This window comes from Oryzias latipes, assembly GCF_053564925.1.
Source record: "Oryzias latipes strain Hd-rR chromosome 1 unlocalized genomic scaffold, Olatipes_Hd-rR_3.1 chr1_Y".
In the NCBI taxonomy this organism is placed as follows: Eukaryota; Metazoa; Chordata; class Actinopteri; order Beloniformes; family Adrianichthyidae; genus Oryzias; species Oryzias latipes.
In genome coordinates, this window is record NW_027616335.1 from 3268570 (window position 1) to 3293988 (window position 25419).

The 25419-nt window shown below is 37.8% G+C and overlaps 2 protein-coding genes across 5 annotated transcripts in view; one reads left to right on the top strand and one right to left on the bottom strand.

The window, feature by feature from the left end:
• The window catches only part of LOC105354450 (inositol polyphosphate 4-phosphatase type II), a 162167-nt gene extending 156895 nt beyond the window's left edge, over window positions 1-5272 (top strand). For 3 of the 4 annotated variants that reach the window (XM_023957536.2, XM_078943406.1, XM_078943404.1), the window contains one exon: window positions 4578-5272. In XM_023957536.2, the coding sequence (XP_023813304.2) occupies window positions 4578-4710 (133 nt within the window). In that variant the 3' untranslated portion in view covers window positions 4711-5272. The remainder of the gene's footprint in view (window positions 1-4577) is intronic. The other variant, XM_023957537.2, reaches the window with a different exon arrangement.
• Window positions 5273-14786: 9514 nt separating this feature from the next.
• LOC144990256 (uncharacterized) lies at window positions 14787-24736 on the bottom strand. The gene is made up of 6 exons (XM_078943291.1): window positions 23848-24736; window positions 19824-19903; window positions 19380-19461; window positions 16858-16902; window positions 15458-15580; window positions 14787-15366 (listed from the first exon to the last, which is right to left on the bottom strand). Exons 1-6 carry the CDS (start codon window positions 23911-23913, stop codon window positions 15271-15273), a joined length of 492 nt encoding a protein of 163 aa, XP_078799417.1. The 5' UTR covers window positions 23914-24736; the 3' UTR covers window positions 14787-15270.
• Window positions 24737-25419: the final 683 nt, after the last annotated feature.

Sequence of the window (25419 nt, forward strand, 5' to 3'; positions counted from 1 at the left end):
GATTAGTGACACATTTAGGAACCAAGTGCATACAACACAGACAGGAGGTTTAAGCTGAACAGAATAATGAAAATAGGCAAAGACAGAAGATTGTTGATGTGAGAAGCACAAGAAAAGTAAGATCCTGTTGATTCGAAACAGTGAGGATGATTATGAAGGTGAGCAGAACTAAAAACATAACTTAGAATGCATACAGAATTAGAATTGCTGAGACCATTCTACCAACTGAAACAATACCAAACGTGATTATTTGTTCATCCATCACTTTGTGCGAGTTAGTCATGTCTGAGCCTATCCAAGTTGTCTTTTGGCAAAAGCGGTGTGCACTCTGAACATGTCACCGAGCCATCAGAGGGTTCTGTAATGACTTTTTTGTTTTTGGAAGAAAAAATTGCTTTGGACAATTTTAAATAACTGATTTTATTATGGTTTGAATAGTCAAAGTTCAGAGCTTAAGGAATCAGTTTAGCAGGTTTTAAACAGAAGAAAATGAGTTTTATTTACATTATTAGAAATATTAAATCATTTAATCAAGTAATGACTAAAATGAAGCAGCATTATATTTATTTCAGGTTTTGCTTTCACTTTGTTTAAAAGACGTTTGATTTTTTTTTTACTGCACTGGTGTGACAATAAAAACCATTAGTTTTTAATTTCATAGCCGTGCTTCTACCTTCTCAGGTTAGCAGCAGTCTGCTGCAGTCCAGCTGACACTCAGGAAAAAGAAGAGTTCTGTCATAAAAGGTCTCCAATCTTTCAAAGCCCACTCAAAAACAAGTCTTACTGTCAGTGAATACTGACAGAAATCAGTATGCACTGTCCTTCAGGCGATGTCAGCATAATCAATTGAGATGACCTTTTACAAAACGGGAGTAACCAAAGCAGGAGCTCTATCAGTGGTGGTGGTAGTGCTATACCACCTGCCAAAGGACAAAATGAATGGCTAAGGAGGTTGTTTAACATGTAAACTACAACATTTGAACTCATTTAATGTTTTATTTATTTTATTCTCTGGGACTTTTTAAACATATTTATTTGACAAACATCAATGAAACAGTTCGTCTCAAATATGTATAACTCATCTGCTCCTGATGTAGGACATGAGGCAATAAAACTTCAATAACAACAAAATACATCGACCTCCTTTGAGCCGACACTACGGAAAATCCAACTGTAACACATCTATAGACTCATCCCACATCCTTATTTAGTTATTCTGCATTGATCCACTTCCCGTCACACTCCTTTTTTCTTTTGTAGTCAATGAGCAGAGGAGGTGGTCTTTTAAATGCACTAATCTAAACTGTGATTATTTTGGTTCTGAAGTGAAACGGATCCAAAAATCAAAGTACGGGCAGAGTTCACCAATAGTCTCTAGAGGTTTGTAACATCAGTCAAATTCTTACCTCCACCATATGGTTCTATTTGGACTATTAGTAGACACCAGACACCAGGAGACACCTTAACATATCTAAATCCTAACATAATCTCTCACCTCTAGTTCACACAAAGTTCCCCTCTACTTAAAATATAGTGGGTTCTCTCAGCATATTATAAGATTATATCAGAGTTTCTATCTGCTGATATTGATTAAAAGATTTTCAAATCACATGGGTTGATATTTTATTCTGACCATTAAATCACAAATGTTTGGATTAAGTTTGGAAAGCAGCTACATTGACTGCGACGTATCATCTTTCCTTTTTAGAAGTTTCGGAAGACTCAATGATGAAATTTGGCCTTATTTTGCTTCAAAAGACTCTGTAGTTCTCTTCTTATCTTTTTTTGTTAAATTATTTAATATTTGCTTATTGCTAACTTTTTAAACTGAATGGAGATTTCACACTGAAAGGTCTTTCTACTGTCTAATGAGCAAAAGGAGTCTTGGCCTACAGAAAAAAGTTTAACAGTAACATCCTTTTCGTATAATATAGCTGTAGCTCAGTGGTCTCCAACATTTTTCAGACCACAGACCGGTTTATGGTCAAAAAAATTTTTCACGAACCAGTCCGAACGCGGCCAAAGATAGTGGTAAACATTTTTAAGCTTCCAGTTTCTGGAAGTAATTTTCCAAATTAAAATCCAAGAATTTTTCTTTAAAAAAGATCTAAGAGCATTACATTTTTTCTTTTATCTTTTTTTTTTAATATGTCGAAGATTCAATGACACAAAGTTGTTGATTTGTAGAAGTTGTTTCTGATTTGTAAATACCTCAGTAAAAATAACAATAAAGTTTTTTTAATAGAACACCATTGAGAACTCAACCCAGTGTAAGATCATTTTTCAGGGCAAAAAGATTGATCACATTTAGTTTTTACATAAATTCGGATTCATTGTGCTTTTTTAACAAAGAGGAACCTTTTGTGTGCTCAGGTTTCATAACAGATGCCTGCCTATAATTCACCCTTCCAGTAGGAAAATTTCTTAATGTCCCTTTTACAAGTTTACACAAATCAGAAACTATTTGATTGAATCTTCATTCTCTGTGAAATGCGGCTGGTTTAACTTTAGGGTTTGTGATGAAGATTTTCCCTTTAACGTCAAAGCAAATGCTCACAACTTGACACTAACTTCAGGTGGGATGGCTAAATAAAGCAAAATAAAATTAAACGGTTTTAAAACTGATATTTTCTAAACATAAAAATAAATGTGAATCCACTGTGTCTGCATCTTTATTATCTGCATGTGGGAATCGTTCAAAAGTCAGTTGCCACATAGGCAGAGCATTCTGAAGGAAGACTCTTGGTTTTGTCTTGGTTTTGTCTGTTAATAGCAGCTTTATTTTTTTTTTTTAAGTCAGAGGTTCTTCTTCCGTTTCCCCCTTGGCGCTTTTCTCCCCGAAGAAACTTTCCAATCAGTTTTATTGTTGTTGTTTTTTACCGTGTAACCCTTGTGCTATCCTAGGCACTTTAACATTGGGAGTTGGGTCATCTAGACCCACTAGACAGTGCTCTGAACCTTTTTTCTTCAATGATTTGTGATCTTCACTGGTGTCCATGGGTTACATGAAATCTTTCCACCTTTATCCACCTTTGTCATGGTAGGGAGAACACGTGAAAGTAAGGGTGGGGTCATCTAAGATAGCACAAGGGTTAAGCGGTGAGCTAACTTTGAGTTCGAGCATTGGCTTGAAGTCACATGATCTGTCAAGACAGATGGCTTTGGTGAACAGAATCTTGTTTTTCAAAATAAACATTCAGTTTTGTATGAAAAAAAATAAACAAAACGGAAATAATCTGAACAAGCATATGCATTTTTTTTTCTGTCTGCGGCCCGGTACCAAGTTGCCCCAGAGCGGTACCGGCACCCCAAGGGGTTGTGGACCACTGCTGTAGCTGACATCTGACGGTAGCGTGGCAGATTTTGTTTTTTAATAGTAGTTTCTGGAAATATTTCTGGGACCAGTCATTACAATCTTACCTATGAGTGATGTTACGGCCCTCACAGGAAAACCTGTCTCAGTCTAGTGGAAATGATCACAAAGGGCCAGAACATTAAAACTGGACACCAGGAAGTTATGGAACACAGTTTATTGGGGGATAAAGAAACTGTGTACTGTAAAGCAAAAATAAGTTACTGTGCTAGTTCAAACAAAAGACAAAACAGAGGGATTGGGATGGCCAAACGAAATAAATCAGGAAGACAACTGATCCAGCCACATTGACCAGAGTCAGCAGTTCCCTGATATGCTGCCTAACAATGTCTAACTGATGAAAGGAAACAAAAAAAACCTGCAAATAAATACTACCAAGGTCCTTTCCCAAACTAAAATAAAAAAACAGCAGTATAAGACTGCTGAGGACCATGGCGGGAAAAAAAGAAACAAACCAGCACAGCTCCATCTCAAAACCCAAATGCTTCTCAGTCTCCTGCTCTGCTCTCTCTCCCCTGGATCAATGTGGGGTTCAGTGTCTTGTGAAAAACCGAACCTGCGATCAGAAAATGACCACTCTACCTCTGCACTGCAGCCCCCACAAAAAACATCTGCCCATCTTTATCTCTAGATCATCCCTTCAATTGCTATTTATGTTAAGGGTGATGTCATAGAACTACATCAGTCACTACATGTCTACCCAACTGAATCTTACTTTTTCTTTTTAACTTTCTTCTTGTTAAGCCATTTGTTCCCCCTGTACCCTCTTTTTGGGACCAGCAGCAGTCGTGACATTTGAACGTCTTCATTCAGTAGAGAAAATAGTATATATTTTTTCATTCAAACACACGTGTTGATTATGGTCAGTTCCAACTTTCCTGAAACCATCCAATCAAACGTCTTCATAAAAGGAAAGACCTCTTGGGTTTCTTTTTAAATCTGAAAAGATTTTTAAAAATGAATTCTTGTCTCTGTTTTCTAGAGGGTTCGACCAAAGTTTTACATCATACCAAAAATAAATAAAAAGACCAAAATGCAAAAATCCTGATGTTTGATTACAAAAATGAATACTGCATTTTTAAGAGATTACATCTTTTTTGTTTCTTTGTTTACTCTATAAAACCTCACACTTCTTTCCTTTTTTTGTCCCCCCCCCCTCCCCTCCCCTCCCATCCATTTGTCTTGACCTTTACTTAACCATCAGAGAAGGATGCCGGATTGAGAACGTTCAAAAGAATATTAGATGCAGGAAATATGCCTTCAACATGTTGCAGCTGATGGCTTTCCCCAAGTGCTACCGACCACCGGATGGGACTTATGGCAAAGCTGATTCTTAAAGACCAAACTACCCCTTTTGTGAGGTACAAATAAAGAGGAAAATATAACGGCTCCAAAATACATAGGATATGTTCAGTCTAGTAGAAGAACAACTACCATGCAGTCCTTCAACATTGTGTTTTTATTCTGTCTTCTTAAACATAAATGACTTTGCTGAGCTACTCATAAAGTGAATGCACTTTTTTCACATTCATTTGGCCATGTGCATGCAATTTTGTGTAATTTAATGTTTAAAAGTAGTATATGTGTAAAAGCAAAAGTTTTTATTTGCTATCATTTTGACTGAACAATGTGCAGGAAAAAGTGTATGCATTGGTTATGTGTGTGCGCAAACCTTGATGACAAAACACAGTGGTACTGTGGGCAGAGCATAGCTGTAGCTAAAGAGTGTGTGGTAAGTGTGTGTTTGCACTAGGTGTAGTTTGCAAAACTGTGTATGATCGGTGAAAGACCTCAAGTGTATCTTTTAAGGCAGAGTAGCTTTCATTTGTATACAAAATAATGTTTTGCTCTATCATTTTGTATGGTTTTTAAATTAATAAAGCCCTGTTTGTGTCATTATGGGCGTGTGGTTGTGTATTGTTTTCATATTAGAATAATTTTTCTGACACAATATTTAACGAAATCGTATTTTTATGTTTGCTCATCTTTTTATTTCTTGTGAATTGTCAGCAAAACAGCTGGTGAATTATTAGCAAGAGACATACTTTTCCAAAAAAGTATTGTCCATCCCCATCAGTTCAGGGGGTGGGAGGTGGGAAAGGGGTGGGGGGGGTTTGTGTAGGTCTGGGGAGGGGTCTCTATTTTCATTTCCATGCTCGTTTTTATATTATTTATTTTATTTTTCAATTCAATTCAGATATTATTTATTTCAAATCAAAACAACAATTATATAAAATAAAATAAGTCAATGTAAAGCACTTTGTGTTAAGTTTTTATAGTAAAAGTACCATATGTATAAAGCTTGATTTGATTTGATTTGATCACGATGCAGATAATATTTTTATTTTCAAAGTAAAACTTTAAGGGACATTCATTCATCTTCTTCCGTTTGATCCCTTTCGGGGTCACGGGGCTGCCGGAGCCTATCCCGGCCACCTATGGGCGAAGGCAGGGGACAGCCTGGACAGGTCGCCAGTCTGTTGCAGGGTCACAATCACACATCCGTTCACACTCACATTCACATCTATGGACAATTTAGAGTTGCCAATTAACCTATGATTGCTGTTTTTGGACGGTGGGAGGAAGCTGGAGACCCTGGAGACCCCCGGAGAGAAGGGGCATGTGGCTCCAAAAGTATCACGGACAGGTTTCTGCGGCACTGTGACCCCACCAGGGCAAATTCAGAAGTTGGATGGATTTGGTGATTTCTATAGATGCATGTGAAGGCATGAACAAAGAATAATTATTATCATTTAAAGCTTGTTATATTTTAAAGTTCTGCATGCAGCCATTAATGTTAGAAAAATCATCTTTTTATCCAAGTAATTTTAACCCTTGTGCTATCCTAGGCACTTTAACATTGGGAGTTGGGTCATCTAGACCCACTAGACAGTGCTCTGAACCTTTTTTCTTCAACGATTTGTGATTTTCACTGGTGTCCATGGATTACATGAAATCTTTCCACCTTTATCCACCTTTGTCATGGTAGGGAGAACACGTCAATGTAAGGGTGGGGTCATCTAAGATAGCACAAGGGTTACACTTGTGGCTAATATAGCTCAATAGCTGTCAGTAGCGGTTGAGTGACTCCGTTGGATGCATGTAGGCTCAAAACCGAGAGTTGGTTTCCCAGGGGGCGCGATGAGCATCATCCATTGTGGGTCCTTGGGCAAAACCCTTCTCGCCTTTGCCTACCTATGTAGCCACAAGGGGGCCCCAGGTCTGGATCTCCCTGTGTCAGTCCCCAGCTCGGACCAAATGCAGTGTCGTGTCAGGAAGAACATCAGTATAAAAATCTCTGCAAAACAACCTGTGTGAATCAGTGAAAAGGAATTTGCACAGGGTGTTTTGCCCTGAAGGGATATGCCGAAAGGTGAACAGGTGTGTCATCCCCAGGAAGACAGTAGTTTGATTTGTCAAAAATGAGCTGGGAGAACCCCAATTTTTCCATAAAAAGTCTGACTTTCAAACAGCACAGTAATCTCAGAGCCATGCGGCAAGTTAAGTTTCTTGTAGAGTGTAATTCAGCCACAACCGACTTGATAAGGATGAATAATTGACAGTTTAGTTCAAGTCTTTCGTGCAGAGCCATATATCAATGCAATTTGTCATCCAATGCATGTTTGTTTGCTAACCAGTTAAATAAAACTCTGAATAAACTCACTCATTAATGTTCTCACAGAGACTAGTGGGCCTTGCTAGAGCATTTGAACAATTCTAATGTTATAGAATATATTGCATAGGCTCTTGGTTAGATTTAGGACTTCAACATAAAGGGGATCTAGTTTAAGGGTTAGAGTAAAAATAAACCTTAGGGGTTAGCAAAAGAAAATGCATGGAACATCCATCCATCCATCTTCAGAACTTGCTGAATGTCTTTTGGGGTCACAGGGTTGCTGGAGCTCGTCCCTGCAACTGCTGCGCGAAGGCGAGGTACACAGGTTGCCAGTCTGTTGCAGGGCCACACAACTACACACTCACATGCACAGCAGCAATGCAGAGACAGCAATTACTACGGAGCATGTCTTGGACTGTGGAAGGAAGCCGGAGTGCTTGGAGGATAACATGCAAACCCCACACCGAAGGACCCAGCCGGGATTTGAACCACAGCCTTTTCACTGTGAGGTGAGAGCAGCAACCACTCCACCAGGCCTAAACATAATATCCTAAATTTGGTAGGAGCATAAATTTAGAGGTATTTGTGCTTGCAGAGGTACAATGACTCTCCACATGACAGTAACTGTTTTTCAAAGACTTTCCATGGTCAAGAAAGGCTACTTTGATGATCCTTATGTGACTGAATCACTAAAATCGAATCCTCTTGAGAATGGATCCAGCTGAATATTTTAAAATTCTAATTCTACACTTTTGACAATTTCTAATAATTAAGTGTGTTGAAATATTTGTTCCTGCAGTGCCAAAGGTTCCTGTCCCAGCTCTCCATAGCCTCAGTTTCCTGTTCTTAGTTGACAGGAGTGGTAACCGATGTTGTCTTCTGCTGCTGTAGCTCATCTGCCTCAAGAATGGACGTGTTGTGCGTTCAGAGATGCTCTTCTGCAGACCTCGGTTGTAACCAGTGTTTATTTGAGTTAATGTTACCTTTCTATCAGCTTAAATCTGTACATTCTCCTCTGACCTCTGGCATCAACACGGCATTACTGTCCACAGAACTGCCGTTCACTGGATATTTTCTCTTTTTCTGACCACTCCCTGTCAACCCTAGAAATCGTTGTAGGTGAAAATCCCAGTAGATCAGCAGTTTCTGAAATGCTCTGACCAGCCCATCTGGCACCAATAACTATGCCACATTCAAAATAATTTCAATCACCTTTTTTTCCCCATTCTGATGCTCTGAACTGCAGCAGATCGTCTTGACCATGCCTGCATACCTAAATGCATTAAGTTGCTGCCATGTGATTGGCTGTTCAAAAATTTGTGTTAACGAGCAGTTGGAATGTCATGCCTAAAGAGTGCCCAGTGACTGTAGATCTAAATTTAGCATATAAGGTTTAAGGTCAGCATTTATTCAACTTTTACATTTATATTTAGTATTTCAATTTAAGGTGTATATTCACAATATGATTGTGCATTTATATTTACACTTAGATATAACTATTAGATTCAACATTGAACATTTATTTCTTTACATTAAGAGCTACAACTATATTTTGCATTTACAGTTAAAATTTATAATGTCATATTTCACCATAAATTTTCTTATTTTCTACATTTTTCTTTTCTGTTTTTTGTACTTGTCCTGTACAGCATCTGAGCAAATAGATGAAAGCTAAAGACAACTTGTGTTGGCTACAATAGCGGGTTATGAAACTTCGAACACATAAAGTGTATATTTGTATTTTGTATTTGAGGCTGAACTCTATTTAAATCAATCATATAATCAGAATAGCAGTTACAAAAAGAGGCAATTACTCACATGCAGTTTCTCATAAATACTCTCAAATGTAGATATTTATCAGCAGGTTTGGGTGTGTCCACAAACACATTCATTCACACACTCAAACATGCCGGTTGTCTCCAAAAACCTTACAGAAGAACACGTACAAAATGCAAATACAGAACAGCTCACATGCTAATACAAATGCACAGAAAAAACAAGTGTTTTATTCCTGTATGCATACAAATAATTTATTTGTGCAAAAGTATGTTTGTTTGAAGTTTTTTTTGCAATCATTTCAGACCTAATATGAGAATGTGGCAAATGTGAAAAAATGTTAATCAGCCATCCATCCATCTTCTTAAATGCCTGTATCCCTTTCGGGGTCACGGGACTGCCACAGCCTAACCAGTCTATCCTTCCTGGACAGGTTGGCAGTCTGTCATAAGACACAATCACACACTGACAGTCACACCTAGGGGCAATTTAGAGTAATCAATCAACCTATGAAGCATGTTTTTGGACTGCGGAAGGAAACCAGAGTGCCTGGAGAAAATCCACGCACGCACGGGGAGAACATCCAAATTCCACACAGAAATGTCCCTGCTGGGATCTAAGCTAGGGCCTTCTCGCTGTGAGGTGAAAGCGCTAACCCCAAATTTACTCTGGTCTGTCTGTGGTGCATTAATTTATGTTGACTCAGTTGTGTCTTTGGTCTTTACCCCCTCCCCCCTGGATCCCGGAGGAGTGGTTAGTCCTGTCACTCCTGTGTCAAGTAGTTCCTCTCTTTGCTCATCCAGCACTCAAACAATCAAAGCCCATGTCCTCTCCTCCCTAACTGAGTCCTTCTAAAATACATGTTTTGTGTCATACGTGATGTTATGTTTTTGAACCTCCACATTTAAACTTAAGTCGTCCATGGGTGTGTTGTCTCTTCATTTACCTAGTTGTATTTCTATCCTTGACTGTTGGCAACATGAAAAATGCAGAGAAACTGTTCAACTGATCTAAGAGCTGAAGAGGACCAAGGAAGATGTTGGTCACTTTGGGGTAGAGACAAATGTAGAGGAAAAAATATATATTTCAGTGTTACGTGAGTTTGTAGATAAACTGAAAAGGACATGGACTTAATGAATTTGCAGGAAGGCATATATTTTTTAACTGCAGGTATGACCAAAGTATCTTGGCCAGTTTACAGTAAACTTTGTGCTGGTTTGTTAGTGTGAATGCTTGGATTCAAATCAAAGGCTACATTGATCTTCATCTTACTTCACCTTTTGGCACATTCCTTCAGGGGTTTGCCACAATCAGCTTTCACTGATTCTAATGGCAGAGATTTTTACACCAGATGTCCTTTCTGACTGTTATGCCCCTTTTTAAATCTAAGGGCCCTAAAGGGGCATAACTTAAAAAGTAATGGTTTTGTCAACAAATTTTAATGAACAAAAACACCAAAACAGTTGTCTCTGTAGAGAGATTAACACATTTATTTACAAAGGAATAAATAACAACCATCAAAAACTAAATATGAAGTAAAAAAGCTACAGCCGTAACATGACACAACCCTGTATTTTTTCCTGGATGTGGACCAGCACAGGGAGACAAATACTTGAGGCCCCTGGTGATTTCACAGTTAAGCTATTCGGCAGGAAGGGCCCACACTGGATGAAGCTCATTACGCCCCCTGAGAATCAAACACTGATTTTCCATGTGCCAGTCCTACACTTAATCAACTGGGATACAGCTTTGGAGGCTATATGGTCATGTAGCGAAAAAGATCCGTTTCAAAAAAACAACTTGTTTTTTTCATAAAGTCACTTTCACCAGGAAGAAAAACATGTATCCAAATATGGTCGTACACGTTATCATGGACTACCCTGCTAAAAAATGTTGTTCATTCATACAGCACAGCAAAAAAAAAAACAATTCACAACTATTGTGCGCTTTAGTTACTCAGGGGGGTGTTTTTGAGGAAATCTGGTGGAAACTAAGTAAATGTATAAATTTGTGGTTGATAAATTCTTAAATACTGCACTGAATTTACTAAGTTTAACTAAATGGTGTTTTCAAAACAACTGTCAGAAGCGGTTTAGCTCCAGATTCTGTGTTTTTTTACTAGATAAGATTGTTGATCTACATTGAATTTTTTTTTCTCTTCATATTTTGCATCACAAACGTGGCAGTTTTCTGTCAACAAGTCTAATCCCGGTAGTGAGAAATGCCATGTAATTGTCCTGTCATGACATTGGAATGTAGACACATAGATATAATATTTTATGGTGGCTCCAAAAAAGAAAACTAGCCAACAGTTCGAAGCTGAACATTTTGTACTTTTAGTTTCTGATCGTTTTTGAGTGACTAAGGAGATAAAAACCTTATCTCTTGCATTAGTTTAGCCTTGAACTTTCTTACCTTTTGATGGTAGACTTCTTAAATGTCTGAATCCTCTTTGTTGAAATTTCTTTTTAGGTACATTTTTGTGACTATCATCAAACTTGTAATCAAAAAAGAATTAGAACTAAATATTCTACTTCCATAGGTTTATACCAGGGGTGTCCAAACTTTTTGCAAAGTGAGGGCCAACCAATCTGCCTCCATTCTTTGAACCCTGATATTAACAATAAATTCCAATGAAGTATTTAATGTACATTTTTTCTTACTTTTTCCCTCATCTCTTCCACACATGAAAAACAAAACCAATCAGGGGTCTGCAACCTGAGGCTCTGGAGCCACACACAGCTAATATTTCCCTCCATTATGGCTCTTTTGCTTTAACCCTTGTGCTATCCTCTGCATTTTAACATTGGGAGTTGGGTCATCTAGACCCACTAGACAGTGCTCTGAACCTTTCTTCTTCAATGATTTGTGATCTTCACTGGTGTCCATGGATTAAATGAAATCTTTCCACCTTTATCCACCTTTGTCATGGTAGGGAGAACACATCAATGTAAGGGGGGGGGGGGGTCATCTAAGATAGCACAAGGGTTAAAGAAAATAGCTAACAAATTGAATGAAAATTTGAGTTAATTTGTTTTAGATCAATTGAGTCAGAGAGCTGAACAAAATGATGGGAATAGTTTTAATCTATTGTCAGAGTGATTTATGATCAGAAGAAACTTAAAGCACATATTCATATCTTCTACTGCACAAAATCCTCTAATTGCAATTCAGAAGACAAATTCGTAAAGGTAATATTTGCAATTGCACACGTCTGTGGCAGCAGGAGGATCTTGTTTTACACAGAATGTGTTTTATTTTGAAAGGAGCTTGTATTTGGTGCTGTCAAAAATTAAAGATCATTATATATAGAAAAAATCTAACACTGTTTTGATTCAATTATCCCCTTGTGCTATCTTAGATGACCCCATCCTTACATTGATCTGCTGCAGCTCACACTGATCATCAGAATAAGAAAGAAAGGGGATTGAAGTGACTTTGAATGGGGCTTGCTTGTTGGTGCCAGACTGGTCTGAGCATTTCAGAAACTGCTGATCTACTGGGATTTTCACCTACAACCATTTCTAGGATTTATAGAGAATGGTCAGAAAAAGAGAAAATATCCCGTGAGGGGCAGTTCTGTGGACAGAAATGCCTTGTTGATGCCAGAGGTCAGGAGAATGACCAGATTTAAGCTGAAAGAAAGGCAACAGGAACTCAAATAAGCACTGGTTACAACCAACGTCTGCAGATGAGCATCTCTGGATGCAAAACACATCTAACTCTGAGGCAGATGGGGTACGGCAGCAGAAGACCACACCGGGTGCCACTGTTGTCAGCTAAGAACAGGAAACAAAGGCTACAATTCACACAGACTGGACCAAAACTGGACAACAGAAGATTCTTGGCCATCGTCTCCGTCTCCTTGGTGTGGGTGTGCTGCACAAGAAGGTGGTTGCTCTCTTACACCTTGAGCATCATTACAAAGCCACAGCCTACCTGATGGCTACTTCCAGCAGGATAACGTGCCATGTTATTAAGCTTGAATACTCTAAGACTGGTTTCTTGAACATGAAAATTAGTTCACTTTGATCAAATGGCCTCCATGGTCACCAGATCTCAACCCAATAGAGAACCTTTAGATTAGGGAGACTGGCATCATGGATGTGCAGCTGACAAATCTGCAGGAACTGCGTGATGCTATCGTGTGAATGTGAAGCAACCTCCTGAGGAATGTTTACAGTACCTCGTTGAATCTATGCCATTAAAGATTAAGGCAAGCCTGAAGGCAAAAGGGGGTCCAACCCGATAGTAGGGGTGCAGGAACAAAATCGATTCTGCAATACATGTCATATAGTTATATTTGTTATATTTGTATTGATTTTAAATGGTATCAAGACGATATTTATTTAATAAATTATGGGCGTCCTTCAGCGACCTAACTCTTGTTTTCCACTTAAACCCCCAACCGCTGGTTGGCAGCAAAGCACACTGAGCCTCTTTGAGCAGCTCTACATCGCACAAAACAACTACAAGATCTCAGCGAGAACCAGCTTGTTTTGTTGTTATGAGACTGGGGCGGCCGGGGTGCAGTGGTAGGGCGGTCGACCCATGATCGTAAAATTGCAGGTTCAATTCTCGCCTTGCACACCCATGCGTCGAAGTGTCCTTGGGCAAGACACTCAACCCCACCTTGCCTCTGGTGGTAGGTTGGCGCCACTGTTCGGCAGCGGAGCCGCCACCAGTGTGTGAATGTGTGGGTGACTGCGTGAATGGGACTGTGACTGTAAAGCACTTTGGGCCTTCAAGTAAGGTAGAAAAGCGCTATAGAAGTATACGCTATTTACCAATTACATGCACTACTTAGTTTTTAGTTAGAATGGGTATCGCACCAAAAACTGTGCCACGTTGCTGCCAGTATTATATAAAAACACAGACTGCTGTGCTTTTTAGTGGGATCAGATAAGAACGAGTGAAGCAGTGAAACAGTGTAGCTGCGCAGCGGCTAATGCACGGAGAACCGGCCAAAATGCTGTCAGCAAAGCAGGCCAAGGTTCTGCAGAACCTCACAGCAATAGAGTCCAGTTCTGCGAATGATGGATCAGAGCGAAGTGTACAAAGGTCTGAAAAAAGGCCAACGTCGTGGTGATGAGCGATGAAATCTGTTTACTTCTGCATGTGAGAAAGCAGAGCAACAGCGCTGTAGTGCAGACTGTCATGTAAATAAAGCATCTTAGACACATTAAAGTGTGCTCCTTCACCCTGTCATGCTGCCTCATGTCACTTTAATGTTTCTGGAAAGAATTGGTGTGTTTTTTCTCCTTTCTTTTTTAAGTACCGTTCAGGCTCCTGAACCATTTAAAAGAACTGGAGAAGCTACGTAATGTTGAAAGTAGCACTTTATTTCCTCAATCATAGTTTTAGAACCTTATTGGCTAAGGCCCATTCATTCTCTTTTATTTTTAATACTTAAGAATATTGATTCCTTCATTTATCTTCTATTCTGTTTTCTCCCTTTCAGAGTCACAGGGCTGCAGGAGCCTATCCCAGCCACCTGCTGGCGAAGGCAGGCAACACCCTGTACAGGTCGCCAGTCTGTCACAGCTGAAAAATATTTTGCTGTGGAAATCAGACAATGTTGACTGTTCCCTTTAAGAACAAATTTGTTTTAAGTTACCAAGATAAAACCACTATGAATTTGCTTGGGTAAAAGCAGCTTATGTATGAAGATACAGTTGTAATTTGACCATTTTAATACAAAGAAAGGTGTATTAATATTTAGGCAGTTATTCACTTAAAAAAAAAAAATTTAAAAATGTGTTCTGGTACAATATTGAGATCTGTATCCTATCGTCAGACTCCTGCCGATACACACCCCAACCCCCGTACTTGCAAGATATAAAATTGTCAGTGAGTGTATGTTCAACAAACTTGTCAGGTGACAAGTGTATTAATGACTTTTTTTATCGTAACAACTCCAAATGTTAAAGTTTCAGACAACAAAAAACATACTATAAGTACATACAATATTTAGAGATTGCAATAACCATAAAACGAAATGTTTCATAAAAATGGACAGCCTTTTTACCGCGGTACAGTGTTTGTTAGTACCTGAGGAGGTGGTACTAACAAATCAATGCTTTATTCTTCTTTAACAGAGATCTGTGTCAGTGCCATGCAAACAGTCCGTGCATACAGATTTTTCTATTTTCATTTCTCCACAGAGTGTTTGGGGTAACTGTAAGACACAATATGACTAAATAAATCGTAGAATGAGATATATGGGTAGATACTGTGAACATGTACTCCAAAGAGCAGTGTATAATCTGTGCATAAAGTACAAGAGTTGTTCCTACAGGTCAAAAAAATTCCAATTGTCAATTTTAGCACACAATGTTTAGAATATAAAACTTTGAGAACATTATCACAGTTTTTGAAAGAAACAATATATGTACAAAATACTTATGTGCAGTTATTCATAAATATATAAAGATTTACATCATATTTACATCACATCTTGTACCAATATTTACAATAATAAATTCTTTAATTTAATTATCAACATTTACAAGCTGTTAAGTTTTTGTAAAGTATTAGTTAATGTTTTTAGGAAACTGGAAATATTTTGCAGGGAATGCATTTCACACTGCGGACAACCAACCTGAAAACGAAATGAAAATATATAATGAAAAGTATAAAACAAGATTCCTAAAATATACAAGAAATGCTGGAGAAACCCAAAAGACACTTACCTCAGGAGTGAGAGTTTCATTAAAATGGCGGAGGCAGTCTGCTTTTTTGTCATTTATTTTTTCCTCAATAATGACCATTATCAACTCCACCATGTAACACTTTAGCACCATGTGTTTACATTTCTGGGAAAGAAAATGCATGTGTCAATGGAAGCAGTAGTTGAGGGAGATGAAGCAAACTCTAGTCAAAGCAGCCGTCCCTTGAATTTTGCACTTAAATTTGGTACAGAATCCTATAGGTGACTAAAGATTGTCTTCCCAGTGTGCCAATATATATCTAAGGTTATTATTTATGCAATATTTTACTACTAATCCTTACGCATCAATGAAACAATACATTTTTATTTTTGTTTTTCATGGGGTTTAAAATCTGGCCTTGTTTTATTTGTTGTTGTTTTTTTGTTGTTTTTTTTTTTCGTCAACCAGAGTATTCTGATTCTTACCAGAGCTTGTAAAAAAAGGACATTACTAAAGATCTCTTTCGTCATTGGCCAGGAATTACGAGGGCGGGGCAAAGCAACCAGAGAAAGAAAAATGATAGTCCTTAGCTTTGCAATCCTTCTTGGGATAGTTCACTAAGTCAAACTTTCTGTTCTACTGACCAGTTTTGAACGTCTGTATCAATGTCAGGTACAACCGCTTTTACTGTAAGGCGGTTACTGAGGAGACGCCGGCTATCAAGTACGCTGATAAGAGTTTATGACATACAGATTGTCAGGAGAACAGTGTGAGAAGCCATGTGAATCACATTAAGAGTTGTTTTAATTAGTCTGCATACATCAGAGATTTAAATGATTTGCTGTGTCTCGTCATTCCTCTAATTTTTCTGCGACTCATCGGTTGCTTCCTTCCTACTCTGTTAACATCCCATAATGCCCGGCTACAGTGGCCATTTTGGTCCAATTGCTCCAAGCACAGAGCCCATTCAGGCTGAGGAAACGGGAGTTTAGTCCTGTTGGAAACGAACAGAGACCACTTTTAACGATGGGTCGGAGAGCGGTTCCTGGTCCCAGACTAGGGTTTTTTCAGTTTGAATGTACCCCTATTTTCAGTTATAGTTAAAATAAAAATAATTAACTCCCAGCATGTTTGGGATGGGGCTTGCTGCCTTAAACATTTTTGACTTGGTAGTATTTCAAATGTAAGTTTTAGTTAATAAACCATCCCACTTTAGCCTTTTAAACAAATGAGAACATGAGTGTAGTTGTGCATGTTGTGAGGAAGACAGAGGAGCCCTATCTTTTTTATTACTAAAGAATATTATATTTACTTATAGCGACATCTAATAAAATACATATTAAAATACTGATGTCAAAACTCTTTAAATAATAACTATGCAGATATATTTGCTGATCTTACTATTCCTAAAATAAGGTAAACATTACACTTTCATAGCTTACCTCAACGTCACTTAAAGGCGCAGTGTACAGCATTGCATCTGATTTCTGAAAAAGGGGTAAAAAAAAAGCACACATTGTAATCACATTCTAACTGTAATGTAAAAAGTAAGCCAAAAAAATACCCACAAACTTTCCACAGCAGTTTGAAAACTATAGTAATGATTTCATGGGTCAGTTAAAGAATTGACAACAAGTATCTTTTCTGTAATCTGAAACAAACAAATAAACACGGGAGGTAAAGATCATAAAAAAAGCTTGCTGAGAGACGTTCTATAAATTCCATAAAAACAATTATTATGAGAAACAATGAGTGGAAAGTCATTTTCTTACATTGAGCAATTGTCAATGACGTTTAAATCCATCTTCTAGGATCTTAATGTATTCAATTAAATTACATGTATGACAGAACATATGAAACTAGGATCATTTTATCAGTTGAGAGGAGAACTTTAGCCAGAATAAATGTCATTATAATTATTATTTCATCAGTATCATACTATACTCTTAAAGATCTGGAATCTGGCCTATTGATTTTGTCTGGTGCATATCAGCATCATGTGTGAAAAAATAGCACCTAACTTTCATATACTTTGTACAAACCTAGACATTTTTTAAGTGTATGATCTGTTTTAACCCTTATGCTATCTTAGATGACCCCACCCTTACATTGACGTGTTCTCCCTACCATGACAAAGGTGGATAACGGTGGAAAGATTTCATGTAATCCATGGACACCAGTGAGGTTCACAAATCATTGAAGAAAAAGGTTCAGTGCACTGTCTAGTGGGTCTAGATGACCCAACTCCCAATGTTAAAGTGCCAAGGATAGCACTAGGGTTACAGGCATCCACTCTGCCACATACTCTATGTGTTAATATCTTGGGGGGAAATGTTTTTATGCACTTTAGATGAATAGGTGAGTTGGGTGATTGCCAAATGTGATGTAATGTTTGTTTTTCACCACTGAGAGGTGGAGGTTTGGAGGTCAGAAAGATTTATGTCATTGTGTTAACATTTCATAAGAGTAACTGTTTTGAGTCAGTGTGAAACATTACTTGGTGCTGGAAAAGCTTTTATTGTTGTAATCTAATTAATATTTTAATCGTATTTTACTAACTCTGTTCAATAAAAATCCACCACAGTGGAAAATTGGTCAGACCCCTCAGTAAACGAAAGAAAAATCCACAAATACCCATGAAACTGACAAAAATAATAAGTATACTGTAAATTCAACCAATGATTATGGGATATTCCTTTTGAATTGTATTACTAAATAATTTGGCATCAGGTGGCACATTTAATCCAGAATGCCTTTGTTTTTAAAACTCTGAGGTTATAAATTGAGTCTGTAGATTTACATGGGAAGCCTCGTAAAAAGAAAAAAACACGCACACCTGAAATTAATTTCCAAAGACAGAAAATGTGAAAAACATTGCTTCTGAACCCGCTTAATCCCTTTCATGGTCATGAGGGTTCCTGGAGCCAACCCAGCAACTGTGGTCCAGTACAGAGCCACACCCTCACAGAGGCAAACATACACACTTAGGAGCAACCTAAGGTCACCAATTTACTTATGGACTGTGGAAGGAAGCCATAGTGCCCAGAGAAAATCATCCATGTGCAGGGAGAGCTCCATATAGAAAGGTCTGAGCTGGGATTTGAACCAGGGTCTTCTCACTATGCCCTGAGAGTGCTAACCATTGCACCACCATTCATCCCACTAGGACAAATTGGCGTTGCAAAAGCCTAAAATCATTCTGTGTGTGATTTTATAGATCAAATATAGATAAAAATATAGATCAAAACTTACTGACATGTCTGGAGGCATCATTTTATAACAGACAATTACTTATGATAGGAATATTACACAATATATTGTGAAGAAGTCAAAAAGTTCAAATATCAGAAAGATGCAGAAATGAAGTAAAACTCAGTTATAAAGAATTTCTATTTTCATCACTTCAGTTTTTCTTTATCCGTTTTCCTCTTACAACAAGGCTGTCTACATTCCTGTGGACTGCTCAGGGGGTGACTTATAGCCTCTATATAAACATGGTTGTTATTAATTATCTTTATCTACTGGCAAAACTCTCCATCCGTCTCCTTCTGCAGTCAGTGTTGAGGGAGATAATCCTCATGTCCCAAAACAACACAGAGATTGCAGGTTTGAAGTCACCTGCGATGGCTATTAGGCATTATCATGTATGTGGTTAAATTATTTTACTTTTTTTAGAGGTACAGTCATGTTAGTTATGACATCACTGTTGATCAACAAGAGTCAAGTCTGTTAATGATTAGTACATTTTCTTTTGTCAGTTTCAAGTTATTCAGAGAGTTTTCTGAGGTTTCATTTAAATAGCTAATTTTTATGTTTCTATGACAAATTTGTATTTGGTTCATATAGAAAACGAAAGACATTTGGACTGTATGCATTACTTTGACAACAATCATATTTCTGCAGGGACTGACCAGAGATAAATAATCATAACTAAAAATTGACTGTGTTTGATACTTTCTCTCACCTTAAGGGTGCTATCCAGATTCTCCAAACAAGTCAGGAGGTCCTCTATTTCAGAATCAGCACGTGTACACGTAGTCAAGAAGCTTTAAGACAAGAAAACACAATAGCTGAATATCAAATACTGTATGCAATTTTAAGTTGCTTCTTTTGTTTTATTTTGTTTAGATTTTTCTCTGTATAACCAGGCCTTGGCAGTTTTTACAGTCATCATTGATAGACACGTGTGATTTATAAAACTAAAATATACTACCAGTAGATGTATCTTTAGTATTCTCATTCAGATTTCTTAAATTGGAAAATTCAATAGAATAATAAATGAAAAACACAAAAGGGAAAGAAAAAATACAAAACATTGACTTGCTTTATGTTTTTTTTACATTTGTTAGATTTGTGCTATTTTATGGTAATGGTGAAAGTTATGAAAACAATAGTTCCTTTGATTTACCTCAGAATTAAGAAGGAAAGCCACAGCTGAGTTTTGTGGTTGTCTCGACACAGGTTACAGATCTGGATCTGGCTGTCTTTCTAGAAATGGAACAGAAAAATGATCACATTAAGTTCTTTAAAATCACTCACACTCTTTACAGTTATCCGTAGTACAATTTGATATACAGGGACGTGCACAGGATTTTAGAGGGGAAGGGGCTCAAAGCCAGAAAAGGGCAGCAGAAACACTTTTTTTTCTCTCCTATAAACCCAAAAACTGCAATTCTCACATAGCTGGATGTTTACAGTTGCCAGAGTCAAACCAGACAGTGAAAATATAGGAACCCTGGGAAAAGGGATTGCACACCCTTAAAAGACTGTTGGATAAAGCTGATTAGAGAACCTACTTTATGTTCCTGTTGTTATAAGAGGAAAACAATGGTGTGCTGTTTTTGGCACAGAAGGTACTTTCGCATTATTAAGACAAAGGGTCAAACTGGCTTTGAGATTAGAGACCCTTTGTCCCAGCAATAACCACAGCTTCACTTTAACAGATGGGAAAACTCAAACCAGCTTCTATGTTACATGGCTATCTGACTATCATGGCTGCCAAAATCTTGTCCTTCTGGTGATTTTGGAATGGGATTTTTTGACACCAGCATCCACCATTACTGATTTAAGTTCCAACAGGTATGAAGTAAAAGGAAACACACACAAGGTCTATCGCACATTTTTACTCAGTCCAGAAATGAAACATCTGTTTTGGTGTAAGGATGCTTCTATAACAAACTTATATTTTGCTGTACCATCCAATTGTGCACCTGATCCATATACAACATTAACAAAGGATATTTCATTTAAGGGTGGTAACTTTTGGTTCCCATCACCCTTGTGCTATCCTAGGCACTTTAACATTGGGAGTTGGGTCATCTAGACCCACTAGACAGTGCCCTGAACCTTTTTTCTTCAATGATTTGTGATCTTCACTTAGGGAGAACACGTCAATGCAAGGGTGGGGTCATCTAAGATAGCACAAGGGTTAAAGTGAACCAGAGAGTTTGTTTCCACCAATAATCCGGAAGTTTTCTGTCTCAATACACCCAGCGGACCAGGAACCGCTCTATCGGATCTATCTTTTGAGGTGGTCTCGGCTAGTTTCCAATCGGACTGAGCTCCACAAAGCATAGAAATTTGGTCGGATAAATGAAGGCTCATTAAAACAACTTTTAACGTAATACACATTGCCCCTCACACTATTTTCCGTTTCAGTAAAACTGCTCCGAAAAAAGATAGAACATTTTTCTTAGTCTGTTAACAGTAAAAAGTCACAAGCTACATCTTTTCAGACATTAAAATAGAAATATTAATAAAGTGAAGCCATCGAGTTATTTATGTACTTTTGCAAACTTTAAATCAACTGAAATGAATTTTTGTTCTTTTTGTCTCCAATACAACTGCTTCGGTTGTTGCCCTCCCAAGGAAAACACCCATTCATTCATTAACGTTACCCACTTCATCTGAAAGGGGGTCAAGAGGCTTGCTAGAATATACATATATATGCAGCAATGCAGATTTGAGCAAAACTCCATCTGCTCATTGTTAGACAAATGAACAATTGTTGCATTGATGGTGGAGCAGTGGTTAGCACTTTTGCCTCACAGCAAGACGGCCCCTGTTTCAAGTCACGACTGGGTGACCTGAAACAGAACAACAATGGATGACCTTTCTGCGCAGAGTTTACATGTTCTCCCATACATGCGTGGGTTTTTTCGGGGACTCCGCTTCCTCCAACCTAGGGCTCTGGTGGGAGCCCTAGGTGTGTATGGGTGTGACTGCGACAGACTGGCGACCAGTCCATGGTGTACCCTGCCCTTGCCCACGAGTAGCTGGTTAAGGCTCCGGCAGCCTCAAAAGGGACAGAAAATGAATGAATTATTTGATTTAGAAAAATGAAGGTAATGAATTGCATAGATCTGGTAAATTATTAGTTTTATTGATTTATGTTTTAATTATTATTATGTTTTAATTATTATTATTTAATTATTATCATTAATATGGTTAAAAATGTGTTTTTAATAAAAGTTTGAACATAATTCAGGCCAAGTAAAGTAAAAGTAGTAAAGGTATCTCCCCACAAAGATTTGTGTGCTCTTAATGTGTAGATTTTGAAATATCAGTAAATAAACAATGTTATGTACAAATAGTTCATAATACCATGTTTATTAAACAGTATTTATTCCCAAAATACTATATATATAATGCCAAAAAAGTGTGGACACACCTGATGTACATGGATCTATTCATCTTCAAGTGGATGCATCGGAATGGAGAGGAGCAGGGAGCTTGTGGCCCAAGCTCCTACATCACACCTACAAGCTTTTTGCAACTGCTTTTTTGCACTTCTAAATGGAAACGATTTACACAGCTTAGAAAGGATAATAGTTTAGGCTGTAAGACAGGGGGTGCTCATCACATCGATCGCGATGACCGCTCAATCTTCAAGGACATGAGGGTATAGATCGCATGCATGCAAAGATAAATAACCCAAAATTAAAATTATATTTCTGCAAAATCCGTCAGCGAATCAAAATCCACACCGAGAAGTACATGACTTGATTGACATGCAGAATGGCCAATCAAACATCCACTTATTTAAACGTCACCGCATATGCATCTTTAAATACACTAAGCATAAATTCTGTCTGTGATCAGAAAGTCGCTTCTTGCCCCGTGGCACGTCAAATCCCCAGCAGAAGACCACTCCGGCCCACTGGAGTGTTTATTGAGACCCAACGGCCCCGCAAGCTCACTTAGGCAGCAGTGCTTTCCTGTAGCACACGCTTTAGAAATGTCATGCTCACCCCATTGCACAGTTTACTGCAGAGTATGAAATACGATAGTCGCTGCTTTCTAATTTTGCAATAAAACACCTCACCTGTTGGTGCAGAAGTAACTCCTACTTAGTACACAAAGACTTGTGTGTCTGTGTATGTGTGTGTGTGTGTGTGTGTGTATATATATATATATATATATATATATATATATATATATATATATATATATATATATATATATATATATATATATATATATATATATATATATATATATATATAAAAGATATATATATATATATATATATATATATATATATATATATATATATATATATATATATAAGATAAAAGATAAATAGATAAAGATAAAAGATAGATAGATAAGATAAAAGATCTATATATATATGTATATATATATATATATCTATATATATGTGTATATATGTATATATATATATATATATATATATATATATATATATATATATATATAAAAGATCTATATATATATATATATATATATATATATATACATATATATATAGATCTTTTATATATATATATATATATATATATACATATATATATAGATCTTTTATATATATATATATATATATATATATATATATATATATATATATATATATATATATATATATATATATATATATATATATATATATATATATATATATATATATATATATATATATATATACATATATATCTTAAAGACATTGTCGTCTCAAAAGTAGCTCACATTCCAAAGAAGTGCGGGTACTCGTGCTACTAACTACTAAGATGTTGTTATTTGGTTTTATAGAGCAGACAGGCTCAAAGATCGAACAGCTGTTCACAGGAGTTTTCACCGTAATGACACCTTACATAAACACTAATTTCAAGCTACTTAACTACTTCCAGTCCCCGGGGGTGGCGCTTCAGGAACCATATGAGCGTCAACTGAAAGTGAAACCAATCTGGAGACGGTGAACCTCCGTAGCTTTTCAGCAAATAAATCGTTGATCCACAGCGACACAAAACCCGAGCTACACATGCACCTTCAACACCTCGGCTTTTTTGCCTTGTTCCTGTTCAAAGTGCTACAGTTGGGGTCACAGAGCCGGAATTCTCTTTCAGAGTATTGATAAGTGTAGTTATTTCAAAAGGAAATAAGATAAACCCTTATAATAAAAAAAGAACGCTCACCACTCGCTGGTTCCGGAGACATGTGAGTTTAAAGAGGACCATGATGATAGTCATGAAGACCATCATCTGCGCAGCCGCCGCGGTTGATCTCCTAAACAGCGAAGCCGCAGGTCCGGATCACATGTTTGCATCTCATATGTGGCTGTCGAGCTGGTTTGTCTCATTGGTTTGAGGTCTGAATCCCAGATTTCTGCTGAGAGCGCGCGGCCCCGAATTTCGCAGACACTCACTCCCTGAGCGATCCTCCTGCTCAGGGCCAAGTTCACTCCTCCTCCTTGTCACGCAGCCTTACGCCAGTCACAGCAGCCGAGTAAACTTTTTTTTTTTAATCTCTCAGTTTATGATGAGGTGTTTTTCCCAGGCTCGGATTTAGCCAGTCCCACTAGGGGAGGAAACCAGGTGTGCAGAGAGTTTGGGGTGTCTATCCCGCTGAGCCCCTAAAAGGTATAGAAAACCATATCAGTTCATCCATTCATGTATCTGTATTCTCCTTTAATCCTTTGATAAATTTGGCTAATGCCCAATAACCGGACTTGGGACATGTACAAGCAGGACCTGGGGTTGTGCCCAGTTGAGGCTCCATTTATCTTTTTTTATGTCTCTGTCTAATTGTCCATCTGTCTGTCCATCCTCACATTTCTTGTATATTGTTGTAATTTTGACTATGTTTTTTTTAGTGTTTTATGTTTTTATTTTTATTTCTTTAGCTAATTGTGGATTTTTGCAGGCCATCCCATTAAGGGGTGGGGGACAGTCATCTTCAGCTTCCCACGTCTGAAAGTGAAGCAGGAGGTCCTAACAGGCCCTCTCTTCCATCTGGATGAGCACCAGCAACTTCTCTCAGCTGCGGAACAGCACCACTTCCTGCTGCTTCTCCTCCTTCATGACAGGGCCGGATCTAGCCAGCCCATGTTGGGGAGGGAGACAGAATATCGGGGGGGGGGGGGGGGGGGAGTTTGGGCATACTGAGAGGTTGCATTAAAAAATGCATTAAAAAACACTGTGCCAACTGTGCTTTAACTATTGTCTCCTGTGATCCACTTGACTTTTCTTCAAGGTTTGGATGCCGTTCCTTACTCTACTCTCTGCATTTATCCGGGCTTGGGACAGGCACAAATGTAACACTGGCTTATGCCCTGTTGAGGCTAATTTTTTTTCAATGTTTTTATTTAGTGAGTGAGTGAGTGAGTGAGTGAGTGAGTGAGTGAGTGAGTGAGTGAGTGAGTGAGTGAGTGAGTGAGTGAGTGAGTGAGTGAGTGAGTGAGTGAGTGAGTGAGTGAGTGAGTGAGTGAGTGAGTGAGTGAGTGAGTGAGTGAGTGAGTGAGTGAGTGAGTGAGTGAGTTTTAGTTACTTTTATTTATTTACTTAAAGCCTGTCTGTTTATCCATATGGTAAATGGTAAATGTTTATATCTGTTCTTTTTTTTATTTTTGAACACCTTATTTATATATTTTTTGTTTTTTTAAAGTCTCTCTGTCTTTTAGCTATTTATTCATTTGAGTTTTTTGTCTTTTCTTTCTTTTTAATCTTTTTTTGTCACTTTAGTTTATTTACTTCTAAACACACAGTATA

Coding starts and splice junctions, on each gene's coding strand:
- LOC144990256 (XM_078943291.1), bottom strand. CDS start 23,913: ATGATGGTCTTCATGACTATCATCATGGTCCTCTTTAAACTCACATGT. Junction 19,462..19,823: donor CTTTCCTTCTTAATTCTGAG/GTAAATCAAAGG, acceptor CTTGTCTTAAAG/CTTCTTGACTACGTGTACAC. Junction 15,367..15,457: donor ATGAAACTCTCACTCCTGAG/GTAAGTGTCTTT, acceptor TTTCGTTTTCAG/GTTGGTTGTCCGCAGTGTGA.